Genomic DNA, 17,481 nt, shown 5'->3' with positions numbered 1-17,481 from the left:
TCACAATTTAACTATATTTCTTCAATCTCAACACGTAAAAAATTTGTGTGTGCACCGCGAAGCATCCGTGGCCATGAGGATACAGTAAGAAGGAGACGTCGTCGGGGGGACAGAGTTACCATACGTAGAACGGACGCTGTGTCCACCCCGGCCGTTGGTAGGAGAACAAAGAGAAACGCGATATTTCATTTTATTTTTTATTTGGCGTAAAAAATTCCACTGTCAGCTGGTAATCCATCCTTTCGCAGGAAAAAAAAGGATGGACATAATTTATTTTACCTGTAACCACCCCTGGTGACAGGTCTGCAAGACACTAATATGGTTCGCGTTTCTTCCAGTGGAGACAGCGTGTTGTACAAAGTGGTCTTTGTGTGATGATGCAGTGGCACAAAAATGGCGGCCGGCGCCATAGGCAGCGCCACCTGGACTTTCTTCTCTCTCCGTTTCTTTGGGTCCTTCTGCCAAGTTGAACGAGAAAAATTAGTCGTAATTATGAGTTTACGGGTGAACGGTGACCAAGCTTTCTAAGGTGTCTGCACACAAAAGCTTAACAGGGAACGCCAATTTTGTATTTAAAACGGCGCATTTTTGCCAACATAAAATCAACTTTTCAACATTCATTACAATTTGTCGCAGCATTGTACGTATTTTATTCGACGTAGTTCTGTCGGCGAAAAAGATTAGCAAAGGTTTGACGCGATTCCCTCTTGAAAGGTTTTGACTGCTACTTCTTATTTAGCTAGTAATTAAATTAAGCCTAGATTAGAAACACTGTAATTTTTGTGTCGCTTATAAGTGGTGGCGAAAGATGAATGAAATTTGAGGCTAATTTGACTAGCAAACTTACTTTAGAAGCTTAAATGTAGATTGTAACTGTAGAAAGACTCGCATACAACAGCAACACAGGGAACACAAAAGCGAGTGCGATGATGAGGCACACCGTGACGTCACGGCCAGAATGAACGACTGTGACGTCACGAGAGGTGGTTTTTGTATAAAGCCTACAGGTGGCACTACTTACGAACGAGCATGCTATTGCTGTGCCGGGAGGAGACTCACACTGTTACTGGGTCTGATGACAGAGCACCCTCTGGTGACGAGAGATGGTCGTCGCTTTTGCCAGTTGGCTTCCTGCAGGATCTGACTACGCTCGTCGCGGTATTTCATCTACACGCAAGGAATTGTGCTTGAGACAGATTTTGCTTTTTTGCCCAGCTCGCACCTGTTGTTTGAGCTTCCGCCTCCCCAATTCGTCTTGTCGTTTCTCCTCGGCTTTCATACGGTCCCATTGCTTCTTCATGGCCATCTCTTGACGAAATTTCACTCTGAGAAAGATGAACACCATGTCCACAGCCATTACTAGCTAAATGCTACTAACCTCTCCATGCTAAGCCTTCTCTGCAGCCTGACCACTTCCTCTTTGTCTCCATCGCCTTCCCTAGCCTTCTGCTTAAGGGCTTCCAGTTCCCTAACAGTGGACAGTGAGCGCCACTCCTGTTCGTTTACAGCTCCACGGCTCATCTCTACCTCCTTCTGAGGGGAGCGACCGATACGAGGCAGCACTATCCTCTTCTTCGGCTCCGGAACCTGCATGGCATCAGACCATACCATTGGCCACCACATCACAACACTTGGTAATACCACGGTTCCTCAGTCGTAATACCTAGAGACCGTTTTTAGCACCTCTTTCAAAGAACCGTTCTTGAGGTGCGCTTTGATAGCGGCTCCTGATTGATGGTCATTTCATTACTTCTTTGGAGTGTCTGTCCTTTCTGTCATTTTTCGGCTCGTCCGGTGAACGTCTTCAACCGGCGGCCCCAGCAGCATGCCGGGAAATACCACTACCACGCATATTCCACTAACGTTAGCGGTGGCCGTCGTATCTATCCGTGGAGGGTTCTCAACCGCCGAGCGATGAAATTCAGCACTATAGGCAATCGGCTCACCTTGACGTAATTCCTGAGGGTGTTGTTCGTTGTCGACTTGTTGATGATAGGTGGGGGTAGTGAGATGCCTCGTCTGGTCCTAACCTTCTTTTGCGTGATTTTGGGTTCGGGCAAGACTTCTTTGGAGGCGACAGCTAACGCTCTGTTGAGCCATTGACCCCTGGCACTCTCCCAGTCTTGGATGCAAGAGTTGATTTTCTCCTTGTGGAATTTCTGGTTCTGACACCAGGTCATGTAGGTCGACTGAAATACAACACTCAACTTAATGCCGTGTACAGAAGATAACTTTATGGCTTCTGTCAGGATTGTTATAACAGCGTATGTGCAGAAGCTGTGCTGGTGAACTGCCCGTATTCATTGGTAACGCATACCAATAGCAGCACCTAAATTCACTTCCTGACTGAAATTTTCGGCAGTCATCAGCGTCCCTGAAGGTCTTTAAACAGGCTATTAACTAGTGGAACTATAGAGCACTGTACGAGCCCGGTGGCTCAGTCAGTAACAACCGGTGGTGGAACAGCGCGAGACCGAACGCCAGCGCACGCGGGCAAGTACGTTACCGTTACAGTGCAACTTTTTGTGGAGGTTGAGGACGTTGTGGGCAGACTTGTTCTTCCAATCGTTATCCCTCTTTCCATTGGAGAGAAGCTTTGCGAACGTGATTGTAATAGACGTGAGGAGTCATGAGCAATGTCAAGTGGCTTTCAAAAGGTTCTAGAGAGTCAAAACTTTACTCATAATGCAGTGTCCTCTATTTGTTTTTGTACATATATGCACAGGAATGACGCAAGCACCGTGGTCATATGGACTAATAGTCCTGCGTTGTATTGAATTAGCTGGCCCGGCCCGAACATGTCCGGGTCGGGGGCCCGTGCAGGGCCCTAAGTGTAACCATGTCGTTCACGCAGAATTAACATTAATCTTCTGACTTGGAAATAATCGTGTTTGCATATGTCGCGTTGTCCAAGGTAGGTTCTACACGCCGTTGCTCTCAATATACTGAATTGACGTGCGAAGTCGTGGAAGATTTTCAGGTGTAAAAGTGGTTCAAAAAGGCTTACAATATCCAGAATTGATTTTTCCGGAAATCTCCTTTTGAGCCAGTCCATGATGAGCGCTCTCCTGTTCCCCAGTTGCGATGGATACTGATCCAGCACGTGTTGGACTACAGCTTCCTCTTCTGGGTTCCATCCCACGGGTTCCTCCCTCATAAACGTAAAACGTTAATTGTGAATCAAAATGCACCCGCTACACTTTAATGGGGAATTTTTTCGTACAGGCTATGCCAAATAGCGCGACACATCGTTATCGCCATTGCAGGGACAGTTCTCTCTGGCCGGCTATGGCTTGAGCACTGATGTATAAATAACAATAAATAATAAAATAATAATAAAAAAATAAAAAAGTATAAATAAATAAATAATATATATATATAATAATAATAATAATAATAAATAAAATAAATAAAAAATAATAAATAAATAAAAAATAAATTTACAATCGAGATCAGTGAGGTTACCACGCACTATTGGTAGCAGACATTGCTCGAATTCAGCATGTCGGAAGCAGACATCGCCGATTCTACATGCCGAGTGGATTATAAAGATTATCACAGTCGATTTTTGACAGACACTATTTTTGGGTATATAGAATGTGGCACTTGTACGAATATATATTTTGAAATATTTACGACAATCTTTTAACGTTAAATACGAAAATAACGTGCCCGTAACACCCACTTTGATGCGCTCCCTGGAGAAGTGGCATGGGTATAGGGAAGCCAATCCGAAACTCACTCGAGTTTATGGGCCTTGTCAATGTCTTTAATCTTTCCCTGAAACTTGTGGTCCGTCTGCTTGAGTTCCGAGAGAAGCTGTCTCTTGGTCTTCTCTGAAGCGTGGAATTTTGACAGAAAGTCTTCCTCCACATCTCGCGCGAAGGCGAACTTTGCCTTCGTCAAGACAGGAATATCGAAAGCTTTTTGTAGTTCCGCCTCTGCCTCTTTCTGAGCCTCTTCTAGTTTTGCGGTCACCTCACGGTACTCCTTGGCGGCATCGAGGAAGTCCTTCTGGAGCTCCTCCTGGTCGTCTTCTTCCTCGTCGTCACTGCCTCCGCCGAGACGCCGTTGTAGAATTCGTCTGCACGTCATTCATTCATCGTGTGGGAATTTTCTCTCATTTTCCCGACCCGTGAAGGTACACAAACTAAATGCAAAAGATATTTACAACCCACTCCCGGCAGACCTCCCATGGGTATGATACCTACCTGAAGGTTGCCACGTCGGTCGGATGGAGGCATATCATGTCTGCAGTGCCTTCCCCGTCTATACGGTGCCTCCAGAGACGACGTGCAACCGAACTGTGCACGCTAATGACGCAGCGTCTCGATGCTGGGTTGGTTTCACCCCCCCGGGCATAGCCGCCCATTACGACTTATATGTCGGTGGTTCGTTTTATTTACTTTGTGTTCCTTCACGGGTCAGGTGGGCCAAATGTCCACGCACCTCTCTTCCAAAATTAACGCGTGTGAAACGTCATAGCGCTTTGCTCAATCCGCATTGAGTCTGCGAACGTCATCAGTGGGTGCGTTCAGTAGGCTCCATGATAGGCAAGCTATGGGCAAGACACGTAAACAACACAAAGGCTCGTGTTGTGTTGTTTACGTGTCTTGCCCATCGCTCAGGCTTGCCTATCGTGGAGTTTATCCACCAGCTATATAGTCTGCAAAGCCTGCCGATGAAATTGCCGTTTGATATGGACTCACTTAAACCAGGAGATCCTGGAGGTGGCGCTCTCGGTGAATTTAGTCCGGTCCAGTTCGAAGTCGATCCAGTCTTCGAGGCACTGTCCTGCTGCATCGGTGTTGGACAGCCCCGTTGACGATATGTATCTGATTAAGTGCATTCATTCACATATCATTGTAGAACGGTCTCTTACAAGACAGATAACTAACCGACTGTATGATCATGCTTTTCTTGCGCACTTTATATTACCGTACTTGGGGATTAGCGACAACGCAAGAAAAAAAAAAAAAAAAAACAGAAACAAGCTCCATTTTATAAGCCACCTTGATACATACGTATACTAGACATGAGCTGGTTGAGTTCAATTCTCTCATGTTAACGCTGTCGGGTCGAGTCCAGTCAACTAAGAGAGAGGGTTGACATGCTCAACTCGACCAGCCAGGTACGCATGCGCTCTGTGGCCACCTTCCGTCGCCGGGTAGAACTCAACTCGACCCGCTCGTGTCGAGTTCATGTGAACGAGGCTATAGTCATTTTATCTTCAACCTTCTTTGCTGTTTGTATTGTTTACGTAATATTTTACGTACTTATGCAAATAGTACCTCAGTAACACTTTGTATACTTTATAAGGAGGACCGCAAAGTTCCTTTTCACATTATGGGCACTCGTAACATGACAAATCCCGGCAAATTCCGGATGTCAACCTTGTGTCGAAAACACTATCCGAATGTTTGTTCAACAAATGTGTTTGGGGCTTTTCTGGAATACGGGAGGTAAACTGCTCCGTGATATAATTGGGTGTAAATAATTTGATGGGAAAATACTTGAGGCGAAAAGTCACACTGATATCCCGATTACTCTATTTATGTGTTCCGGACCTGAGTTTGTCAACGATGTCGTTCTTCAGCTTTTCCTCTTGATCCTTGAGTTTCTTGAACTCGTTCTGCCACGTTTTCTTGTGTTGTTTCATGAATGATCCCTTTCCTTTTCCTCCTCCTCCTTCTTCTTCTTCATTTGCTGGCTCGTTGTTTTCCCGTCTCCGTTTCTTCTTTTTAGCCATGATGGATGCTTCCAATTTCATTTCCTCTTGTTCCTAATCCTGAAAAAAATTCCGAGTATAGCTGTGCAACCTTTGGTACTCGCAGCTGTAGTACAGCGATAGCATTGTGGGAACGCTATCTGTGTTTGAGAGTTGTTAATATATAATATGTTAATTTTGAAATGATCTCTTACAAATGCATTGCAACTCGAACCCTGTTCAAATGTTTAGGGATCTTTACAATCTTTTCTGAACGAGTTCGTATTGCACCTGCACAACAGAAGAACCTTCGTTAAGACCCTTTCCTTGGTGGAGCCATCCTCGCGAAAGGCCTGGCGTCTCGTACTTTCCACTACCGCCACCTGCATCACCACACCTCACGTGACACCCAACGTCGCCCCCTTCTCAGTGCGCTTCTTCCGTGACTCGCCGCGATGCGATATCTGGGACACACGGCGCAAAGGCAGAGGGAAAAGAAGGGAAGGAAAGCGGCCTTTCCCCAGCCCCTTGCCTTTTCGTTATTTCTTTTTCTTTCTCGTTTATATTTCGTGCTTTTTCTCCTTTTTTTGTTTAGGGAATAGCAAGTCGGCGTGCTGCATAGCTGACCTTTCCCCTTTCTTTTTCTTTTTTTTTTCTGCCAACAAACCCCCCCCCAGCATCCAATTTCGAAAGCAGCCACGGTACTTAGCTTCCACGACTCATGCACCGCAAGATCTCCACTACCAAAGTTAGCGGAGCTCGGTAAGAACGAAAACGAACTCGAACGTCGACGGAACAAATAAAAAATCGACAAAGCAGAATTTTTTCTCTTTTTTTTATTGTTTGGGGGGGGGGGGTTGAAATTTGAAATTGATGCTAATGGGTGCTCGACGAACGCGGGAGACGCTTTCGAATTGGTCTATTTCTTTTCGTAGCAACCACGGAGCTACCCGTAGGCAACCTAACATCGCCCTCAGAGAATTGACGCAGAAACACCCATTGATACACGGAGTCCGTATACGAGGAGTTTTTCTTTTTCTTGTTTTTTTATAACTGCACCAGATTTTTTTAATTAAAAAAAGCTAGAGAGCAGCATACACGCAGTCAAAGGTATATGGCTTCTCTATGAGAGTATGTCACTACTAGATAACTAATTACCTAAAATTCATTAGTTAACTCGGGGGACTTCTTGGGGGATGAGGGGCAAAAGCGTAAAGAGGACGGCGCAAGTTCCACGTCAGAGGGTCACGTGCTTTGGAGCTATCGAGATGATCGGATATTGCTGACACGATAAACCGCTTTGCGGCCCAGATAAAAGCCCAAACCCAAAGTGCCCCAAATTAAATTCGTGAATTGTAGCTAATTATTCATCGAGCAGTGGCATACTCTCTTCCAGAGAATGTCTGCCTGGCCGTATAAGTCAACTACATGTATGCTGATCTCGTAGATTTTTTAATAAAAAATCTGGAGCAGCGATAGAAATACACTACGTATATGCATTTCCGTGTTAACAAACGAGGAAAAATTTATTCGGGAAAATGTATCCACCATCGCTTCCATTTTTTATCTAGAACATTGAAGGGATTGAGGATAAGTAACCGACTCGTGGTTGTGGAACTGACTATTTTTGTTTTGTTTTTCGAGCTGGAGTCGTCAGAGAAGGTGGTGCAATGAAGCGTCCTGTAAAGGGTGCTTCCCTGCTACGAAACAGAGTACGGTGGCGAAAACACACGTGAGGGGACGCCAATGAATTATTCGCAAAATACGATAAGCTTTATAAGATTAGTGATGCATTAAAAGCGTCGATGATGCTCACTTATTCGATTCTGAGTACTTCTTTAATTCATCATTGATGAGAAATTCGTGCCACTTTGAAAGCAATGATATCGTGCTAACACAGATGATTTCATACAATGTTGGCAACTTGTCACGCCTATCACAATCGTGACTCGCGTGAAAAACCGGACGAAATGTCACAGCTCAAGCAGCCATTAGTCACCGTAGTTGATTGATCTCTACGCATGATGCTAACCGACAAACAGCTCCAAGTGCGTCATCGATATGCTAAGTAGTGATTCCATCAATTTATCCACAGAAAACACGAGGAGTCGTACCAAATAGGAATGACATAGAAATACGAATAATATAGATGAAAGCACGAACCCAAGGATGGTGGTGGTCGGAGTGAATCCCACTCAGCACCTGCGAGATGTCCCCTTTGGATGTCCCATTTCCCCCTCTCTTTCTCATTAGAGCTAATGACTTTGGTTGTTGTCCATGGGACTCCACCCATCTCCTGGCCTGGTTTTACCCAATGGAACACACGCGCAGGCAAGAAATAAAACGAGAAAAACAAAGGTCTCCACCCAACACGCGTTGACCTTCGACCAGGGAGATGTGACTGGTCAACAAGGTTGGACGATAACTCCTCCGGGAACTCTGACTTTTAGGTGCGTCCAGGACTCTAAGCAGACAAGCTTTCAAATTACCAACGTAGTGTAGAATAGAACATTTCAAAAGCCTTTTCGTGAACTGAAACTTTGATGCAACTTGGAGAAATCAAAGTGTGAAAACCCTCGTATAATAAATATTGTCTCATCTCATTTAAAGACCATCGATACACGCACAATTTGTCGTCAAAGTATCAAAGTATTATCTTAATCTCAAAGCTCTTGGAATACAAAGTCCCGTAATTCATTTCAAAAGCTTTCCTAAAGAAATTGCGAATATATGATAGGCGCCATTTTCGATGCGTTGCTCTGTCGGTTATTCCAAGCGTTTTCGTACGACCGGGCCGGGATTATTGCCTCATTGGTAACGCTCTTTCGAAAGATTATTCCTCTTTGAAATGGGGTCCCCATTAGGTTGCAAAACGTGCCTCTCCGTGAACGACTGGTCGATGCGTGCCACTTTCATAAATTCCCCGCAATATTTCTCAATCCCTCCTTTATTTCGTGGGAGCTTTTCGGAAATCCAAGATCACAAATCGTGCTCTACTTTTCAGTTTTTCGAAATTTTTATTATAATATGCACAAATGTTGGCAAGTTTAGACCGAGCATAGGCCGAGTGGATTCGTCGAAGGACGTGCTGGGTTCAAACCCCAGCAGTGGCAGCAGTGGCAAGCTTCTTAGAGGCCACTCCCTGAAGTCGGCCCAGTAGCTTCTGTCCCCTCCATATCTGTCTGTATAGCCGTTCACAGCGACGGTTTCAACTGGGTTTTAACTGACCGATAAATGCTGCCGTTGTAACAGATAGGATAAAAAGTAGATGATTTCCACATAACGAGAGAGTGAAAGCGTCCAATCAGACGAAGCCGTCCACTTCACCTAATGCCATTTTATCGAATGCTGCTGGCTTCACCAAACGCGTCGGCATGCGACTATGTTTTTGAGGTTCTTACTAAGTAGAAAATGTTGGTCTTTCCTCAAGGTAACTGATGTTAGACGGTCCACTGCCGATTCAATTGAAGAGTCATATTTTGTGGGGAATGCTCACCGGCTTCGTCAGCCAATTGTTATGTTGGAACTTTAGTTGTCGTTTTGTGCTAACATCACAGTATACAAAGCACTGCATTGGCTTACGTGCGCACAAAAGAAAAATATTTAATATACGCACAAAAGATAGGTGCGTTACGATGCACCTTGGACGCTTTCAGCAAAAATAGTCAGCGTGAGTTTCATTAAGGTTCCTGTTTGATCCAGTCATATGAGCGGAGTGGAGTAAGCAACTGTCCGCCAAAAATAGTCCAGTTGTACAGAGTCCACACTCTAAGAAAAAGAGGTACGTGTACCTACTTTTACTCCTTTTTGGGAGTAACTAAATGAATGTCACAGAGTGCATTTCACGCTCTGTGAGTCACGCATGTGCATGAATGAAAATACTTGCGATGAAACCGTCAACTGTGATATGTCGAGTGGTGACAAAATCTGGCGACATGCATAGGGTACAATTTCGCGAGAAAGAACGTCTATTTTTTTCCTCTGTAGGTGGAAAATTTCTAAGCTATAGCTAAGTTATGTAGCCCCCAAACTGCAATTTTTTGTTCTTTGCTGGACAAGGGACTTGTATCTTGCCATGGCGGGAGAGAAGTAGGTCACCGGTGTCTCGTCTGACACAGCTGATGTCTTGGCCACAACGGGGGCTGTATCACGACTGGTCGGATTCCACAGAAATTGCGACATCCCACCCAGCGGAAGATCCAGGTGACGTATAGGAAGTACCGATCTAAAGGTATCCCGGTAGTGTTCAAGCCTATCAATACGGCACACTCGTTTTGGAAGGTTAACCCAAACTCCGTAGCTAGCATCGCTGCCCAGGAAACCATAACTAACCTTTTTTCTTTCTTTCCTTCCTTTGATTCTTTCTTCTGATTAAGAAGAGGCGACTCTGATGACTGGGGATTGTAATCCCCTCTGGCGTTTCCCTGCCAACCGCAGGGCGCGACGTGCTCGGCGACCGAACCGCTTGTGAAACCAACAGAGCTGGCGACTCCGAGGTGGTAGAGGGCCCTAGAGCGGTTTGCACCGCGGCGTTCGTCCGAGCGACGAAAAGAGGAAACTCTCCAACATGTCGGCTATGGGCGCATCTCGGTACGCAGGTTTGGGAGGTCGGAACTGTCCGACGGCGGCGTGGATGCCTGCTGAGCATCCAAGGAGAAGCTCGTGTGCGCAATGTGGGCTTCTCCATTGTCTACAGCTGTCAGGTTGATAGACGAGCCGGCGTCTGCATAGAGCTCCATGGCCTTGTCCGCGCTGTCCGTGACAGAGAAGGTGAGTTGGACAGGAAGAGCTCGCGGAGGAGCTTCTGGTCAAAAGGGGCGCTGCCCGCCTGCATTTGCCAAAGGAGGTGAGAAGGCTTCCGTGGAAATGAGCTCCTGCATGCGTTCACGATCACAGAAGGGATCTTCAGCGGAGGGAGCCATCAGAGAACTTGAAGGAGGACGGATAAAACGTGCTGAAACTTTGTGACTGACGAAGTGTGGTTCGTCCTGCTCAAAGCATATATCCGGGCGTATGAACGGGGGCAAGTGCCAAGTGTGCGACTGACACCGCCGCTGCGCACTATTGTCTGCTTCCTGCATGTCGTGGAGTCGGCCGAAACGTTTGGGTCACCACTATGAAGGGACGAGACGTGAGCTCGAACCTAAAACCTACCTAGGGGACTAAAATGAGGCATTTTACTCCTTTTTGTCTTACTCTCTCTACACTGTGGCTATGGGCGTAGAGACCACAGAAAGAAGGGCAACTGTGGAAAACCTCAGACAGCACAGCGGGATTCGAACCTCCCAGTCTTTAGGACGACCTTGGCAATCACCAACCCGCTCGGTTATAGCATGTATATTATTTCCCAATCGATAGTCAAATAAAAGACTCTTTCTTTGCAAACAGGGGGGTAGGAGGTAACTCGAATGTACCGCTCGGGGCAAAAGTTTACGGGTGTCGCATCACCCTAGCAGCAAACAGGAGCGGACATACATACTGAGAGGTGCACATAAAAGCCAGACACCCGTTTCTTATTCGACAGCTTCCTGCTAGCCAGCAGGGGGTCGCTCCGATGGATAAACGAAAATAGGGCAGTTGTCCTTCCACACTGTCATAGGATTAAGCGATATTAGAAGGCGCATGTGGTTGCAGTATATGAAACCGAAACTTGTTTCCTCACCACTTTTCATTGTTCCTCTGTTCTTTTTTCGCTCTATGTCCACATGAGAGAAGAAATCTTTTGCTGCCGTAATAGAAAAGCGCTTTGTCCGACACGCACGTGTTGGTCGGAGCGTTTAAAATATGCATGCCAATTGGTTCGTACGTGATACGCGGGGCAATTTTAAACGCAATGCGGCGACGAGGAGAATCGTACTTTTCATGGCCAAATTCTAAGCGCAAACCGAGTTGTTGGTGCGCTGCTTCAAGAACTAAGTTGCACGCTCATCTTTTTCGAATTTACAACAGTTTTAAGGAAGAAGAGCTACGTAATTACAATTCCATTGCGGTTTTTCCAAGTTATCGTAAGTGAGACCATATCACATTAAAAAGTCATTTGACAGGGGCGGTATAACGTGTTGAAAAACTAGGTGATGAATGATGCGTGTAAAAATATGGAGGAGAACCGCAACAGTGACGAGACTTGTGCTATATTTTGGCAGCTCGCATTAATTCGAATGAAATAAATCGGCACTGAAACTATTAATTCTTCTAGATATGGTAAACGCTATTCATTCAAAGCGATACTTTTTAGGACCTAGATTCGGGTAACCTTGCACATATCGCGAAATTTAATTACAGCTGAAAGCTCCAAAAGCTCAACGGGAAGTCGACCTCTGAAGACGATCAACTTTGAATGAACAACACAGAAAGAAACGTCGATAATATTTAAAGACATTAACAGTTTGCATACTTTCAAAAAATAAAAAATTAAGCGCTTACCTACCTCGTACAGTCGGGCGCCATGATGCTGTCTGCTTCAGAAATATCGTCGTCTGCTTCTGCTGTCGTCTGCCATGAGCAGCAGTGAGTTAATGCTCCGACAGTGGGCGCTGCGGTTGAAATCTATTGATCGCTACGTAACGTCTACGAAATGAACTCACAATTTATTCTGTACAGGTGTAAATAGAACAGGATCTGGACGCGCAGCACGTTGTGATGACACGAGCGCTGCTAAGTGACATGAATATGGAGGGAGCCTTTTCCAATTCAGTAACTTTCCATTTGAACCTGGAATTTTCGAGAGGTTTGAGATTCGTGATGGGTACAGGGTGTCCAAGGGTAAACCTTAGAGACGGATAAGAATGAGGATATATTTAATTTGCAAAGGAGAGCAGACAGGGCAATCGGGATTGTTAGGGTGAGTTCCTAAAGTACAGTTCCTAAAGCAATAATAAATATTTATACAATAGTTGTCAAGTGGAGAAGAACTGGCAACTGTTTACAACGACGCAAGCAAGCAAACACGTAAATAAATTTATCAACGCAGAGAGTAACACGAAGACGGAGTCAAGGAACATAGATCACGTATACACACGACGGAGGACACGTTGAAAACAGTTGATCGCCTAAGCCAGAGAGGATGATGAAAGTATCGTATCGCTTTCCTCTTTCTGGCTAAAGGTGTATACGATACGGCACTTGAATGAGCCGAGAAAGGTTTCATCATGAACCTGTCATAGTAGAAGTAAGAAGGCGACTGCTTCACGAGGACGAAGATTTATCATGATTCGTCTTCTGGACCATAAGAAGGGGACGTAGGGAGGTGGAATAACTAGTATAGTGCAATCTATTACGAAACGAAGATCTCACAAAGCGCCAGCTGGGACCTTTTTTCGAACAAAGTTTATGTGTTCGTGCCGATGTAAGTTTGGATGACTATCCAAAAAGAAATGTAACAAATATTGATCGAACAAGAAAATGGGTTCCATAGAAAGGTTTTTCGTTCTCTAGGTTTAAACGTCCTCTAACGTCTAAACGTCTAAACAAGTTTTCTCTAGATTTATTATGAACTTTTATCCCGAAAACCTGTAGTTTTTCAAGCACGTTATTCGCTTTACCAAATAAACTCGTAGGGGAACAGTCTTGAACAAAAAATATTAGTGTCGTCCACATAGAGAACACATAGCGTTGAAGGCACGAAACAAGGCGAAGGCACACATCGAAGGCACGAAAGGCCGTTCTGAAGGGGTTACGAGAAAAGAAGAGAGATCGGTTCCCCTTCTTATGCACTGAAATCTAACTTATGTTCGTTGGGCACTACTATACTAACTTAATCCAATCTGACCATATTACCGCACATTTTTCACCAGTGAGGCCAAAGAGAAGAAGTTTGCTCCAGCCCTCGCCACCGCTATGCCATCGTGCAAGATGTGGCATGAAATGAACGACAGAATTGTTTATGAGCTCTCCTGTCCATTGTAGTCCGCAGGACGGCACATAATGCCGCGCAATAGCGCCGCTGCGCCGCGGGCGACGCCGAAGCCGGTGAACTGACACTTTTCCCGTACAGCCAACGTGACTCTCAGAAATGACCAATCACGCGCCGCTTCTTCGCTTTATCCTGCGACAAGGGAGAGAAGGGTTTTCGGCGATGCGACGTACGTAACAGGATCTTCACGAAATTGATCAACTTTTACAGTTGCCGCTGTAAAAGAAAAGATGATTGCTTTGCAGTGGCTAAATCGCCGTCGCCAACAGTCGAACCGGGAGCATCCTATTATCGTCCTTTGGCTGATTGTGTCTTATTGGCGATTTATGTCGGCACAGTTCCCTTATAGGACGTTGTCTGTGAGACGAGTCCTTTCACCATCACCAGAACCACCTGTTGCAGGGGCGTCCAGAGCACATTTATTTCCAACGCGAACGTCCAACATAGAACATTCAATCTCCTCTCCCAACGGCAGGGGACAGCTGTTTAGCGCTCACCTTGTGACCCCCCTGTTGGTGGTGGCTCACCGTTGTCGGCCTCACAGAGGTGGGCAACGTCACGACTGACGGGGAATGTGTGTCCTGGGCCGACTTCTAGGGGGCTGACATATGTCTGAAAGCCCGTCTGAGGAAGCCCCTCAGACAGCACAACCGGCACCGGGAAATCTGCGTCCCTGACCATTCAACGGTCTCCCACGCAGCGCAGGCGAAGGTGTTCACGTTCTTCTTCTGGGCACCTTCCTCATCATTGAAATGATATTTAAAGGGTTAGGAATGACGTGTTAAAGTTTCACGGGTATTGTGGGTCAACAGCCCTAGGGAAGAAAAGGTGTTTTACGACCAAGGCGAAGTGTGGAAGGGATAGGGATAGATCTGACATTGTTTGCCTTTGCAGGGCGTATGTGCTGACTGCTGATACGCATGAATTTAACCTGCTAGTATATGAACGCACGTGGACATTTGCCTCCTGTTGATTCGCTTCCTCAAACATATTTTATTTTTGAATGTTGCATTATTACACGTTTTCTGCTAACGTTTATGGACGCTGATGTAAAACAGAAGTAGCTAAGCTTAGAGTAAGTTATTGTTACCTCGCTCTTCTATGATTGCTCGCCGATCACGTCGTTGCCCTGTAGTGTGTCTTTAAAAGAGCCAACTACACGGTAAGTAAGGCACAACATCATCGCCTTTACTTTCTTTTATGACTTATATGTGGTACCCTGACAAAAGATTGAGGTTGCCTCCCCTCCCCCCCCCCCCCGAAAAAAAAAAAGATCATGGGCTTTCGAAGGGCTTTTGCATATTAGCATTGTCACCTCTCCGTCATTGAAGACACCGAACAGGTGATGTCATAGTTCCTGGTTACTGGCCTTGCATGTTCACAGTTCACGTCTGTGGTACATAGACAAATAGATGAAGGCAGCTAATGGTGGCTTGTTCCCAGGGGCTATTCTCTTTTTTTATAACTCACACTGTTCCTCTCAGTCATTGAAGACATCGGTTATAGGACTTCAGCTCCTGCAGTTTCACAGTTTACTCTGTGGCGCACAGACACAGATGGAGGCAGATTCAGCAGCTCATGCTGCTTCTTTGGAAGGGCTAGTCCCTTTTGGATAACTGACAGTGCTGCCTCTTCCTTATTGGAGACACCCAACAGGTAATGCCACAGGTCACTGTTCTGTCTTGTCTCTTGCCATGCCAATTTCTTCAGGTCCTGCAATTTCACAGTTGACGCTGTGGTGATCTGAGAAACAGATGGAGGCAGCTTCAGTAGCTGACGATGCCTGTTTGGAAGGGCTATTCCCTTTTGCATAACTGACAGTGCTGCCTATTCCTCATTGAAGACACCCAACAGGTGATGCCACAGGTCACTGTTCTGTCTTGTCTCTTGCCATGCCAATTTCTTCAGGTCCTGCAATTTCACAGTTGACGCTGTGGTGCTCTGAGAAACAGATGGAGGCAGCTTCAGTAGCTGACGATGCCTGTTTGGAAGGGCTATTCCCTTTTGCATAACTGACAGTGCTGCCTATTCCTCATTGAAGACACCCAACAGGTGATGCCAGTACAGGTCACTGTTCTGTCTTGTCTCTTGCCATGCCAAATTCTTCAAGTTTCTTTCACAGTTGACGCTGTGGTGCTCGGCGGTTTGAGTTTGCGTCCCACTCCGTCCCACAGTAGATAGTGTAGCACTTTGGGATGATCGAGCAATGTGCATTCCTTGCAGGCAGGTACGCGGCAGGATTGACAGACGTAGCGGAAAAGCACATGAAACGCTTCTGCGCGCCGCCGTCTGCGTCTGCTCAACATATAGCCCAGAATCGACAAAACGGAATTGATGCATGATGTAAAACCCCTAGACTAGGGGACACGAAAGGAGAGACACATTATGCATCCAGTTCACCAACTCGCTTGCGTATTAGCCACTTTTTCATGGAATTGTTTCCCGTGGATTGCGCTGAACGCTACTTTCTCCGTGCTGATAGGCAACCCGGGTAACGCTGCTTGTGTTTTTATTGTTCGTTGGCGCCAAGCCATCTTTGCGTTCAGAACGTGTGCGCTATGCCGTGCTCCTACGCCATTGCCGAGCTGCTAGTTAAAAAAATTACGACGCTACGCTACGGGTATGACCTCATGTTACGGGTATATCACGTCGTGTCCGACTTTCTCGTCTACCCACCTTTTAGAGCCGGGTCCAAAGATCTTGTTCAACATATTTGTCTCGGAGCTAAGGGAATTCCCATCACAAACACTTGACCGTTTCTCGTAGTGGAAGAGTATAGTACAAGGACTTGCCGTCAGAGATCGTGGTCGAAACCGAAATTTGAGCTCTATCCTATCCGCGGTGTGCAGTAATATTTGAGAGCTGAAGGACTAGATTTCTTTTCATTCTCAACAATAACAAAATCAACAACATATAAATTAATGATGATGCATGACTTAAAAGCCACACACAACACCGAGCGCCAGGTGTTGTGTGTTTCATCCTTTTAGCGCAGTTCTGTCACCAACAAGCCCAAACGGAGGTTTTAGTAATGACGTTGACACGACTATATGCGTTTCGCATTCTTCATGATGAACTAAAGCAATGCAGCGCAGTGAGCCATGGTAAAGTCTGCCCAGGACGCATGCTAACTCCTTCCTGCTGTCCACTCATAGCCACAGTTGCTTCGCGGCGCTAACACGGATTTGGTCGCATTTGTACGATGGCAGCTGGTCCTTGTAGTGCACTCACTCGAGTGAGCGTGTCACACGGCCGCTTCAACTCAACGCGTTTCATTCGCACTTTCTGGACACACTACCCTGCGCTGTAAGAAAATCAATTCCATTTAGACTTTTTCCAAGAACGATGTCTCATTCCAGTTCTGAGCAATGAAGCCTTTTGGTTGCACTGGAAGACAGGGTTTCAAAACTGACTAGACTCTACTCTGTAGGTAACCGAAATCTGTATAGAAGCCGTCCAGAAACAATTAATCGTTGTCTATTATATTTCTATGTGTGTATGTATTATGTCGAGGTGTGATATGATTCCCCATATAAAACAGGCAGAAGCAGACGCCTTGAAGCTTGAGATAGTAGGCAAGTCCCACATGTCCAATGGGGATGTGTATATTGACCACGACCATGTCATAGGCACCCTTCCCAGCGCCGCATTTGGAAGCTATCAGCGGTGGCGCTATCCTTCCTCAGTTTCTAGAATACTTTGTACTTTAGCTTACCTTAGTCCCACACCAGATGCTTCTTTCTAAAGTTGATTATCATCACCATTTTACGCTGCTACGGCAATCGTGCGTCCGCTTCTGCGCGTTCAAAATTCAAATTTCCATTGTCCAATCACGATGTAGATCTCGCGGGCCGATGAGCAG

General features: G+C 45.8%; 1 protein-coding gene and 1 long non-coding RNA gene across 6 annotated transcripts; one reads left to right on the top strand and one right to left on the bottom strand.

Annotated features, from left to right (window-relative positions):
• Positions 1 to 194: 194 nt before the first annotated feature.
• Positions 195 to 17,403, bottom strand: LOC135366300 (coiled-coil domain-containing protein 148-like). 5 transcript variants are annotated; one of them, XM_064598977.1, is made up of 12 exons: positions 17,335 to 17,403; positions 12,292 to 12,418; positions 12,135 to 12,199; positions 5,568 to 5,788; positions 4,710 to 4,835; positions 3,743 to 4,084; positions 3,008 to 3,152; positions 1,947 to 2,189; positions 1,379 to 1,587; positions 1,223 to 1,325; positions 1,060 to 1,167; positions 195 to 458 (listed from the first exon to the last, which is right to left on the bottom strand). In XM_064598977.1, exons 4-12 carry the CDS (start codon positions 5,768 to 5,770, stop codon positions 276 to 278), a joined length of 1,662 nt encoding a protein of 553 aa, XP_064455047.1. In that variant the 5' UTR covers positions 5,771 to 5,788; positions 12,135 to 12,199; positions 12,292 to 12,418; positions 17,335 to 17,403; the 3' UTR covers positions 195 to 275. The 5 variants fall into 5 exon arrangements, with proteins under 5 accessions (XP_064455047.1, XP_064455048.1, XP_064455046.1 ...); XM_064598978.1 differs by lacking the exon at positions 17,335 to 17,403 and adding an exon at positions 16,296 to 16,893 and having other exon boundaries at positions 12,131 to 12,199; XM_064598976.1 differs by lacking the exon at positions 17,335 to 17,403 and adding an exon at positions 16,296 to 16,893.
• LOC135366299 (uncharacterized) lies at positions 15,108 to 15,672 on the top strand. The gene is made up of 3 exons (XR_010414132.1): positions 15,108 to 15,275; positions 15,330 to 15,473; positions 15,528 to 15,672. It is a non-coding gene; the product is annotated as an uncharacterized LOC135366299 (long non-coding RNA).
• Positions 17,404 to 17,481: the final 78 nt, after the last annotated feature.

The sequence above is a fragment of the Ornithodoros turicata genome, chromosome 8, assembly GCF_037126465.1.
Source record: "Ornithodoros turicata isolate Travis chromosome 8, ASM3712646v1, whole genome shotgun sequence".
In the NCBI taxonomy this organism is placed as follows: Eukaryota; Metazoa; Arthropoda; class Arachnida; order Ixodida; family Argasidae; genus Ornithodoros; species Ornithodoros turicata.
Note: the sequence above shows the minus strand (reverse complement) of the source record. Positions and strands in the feature narration are given on the sequence as shown.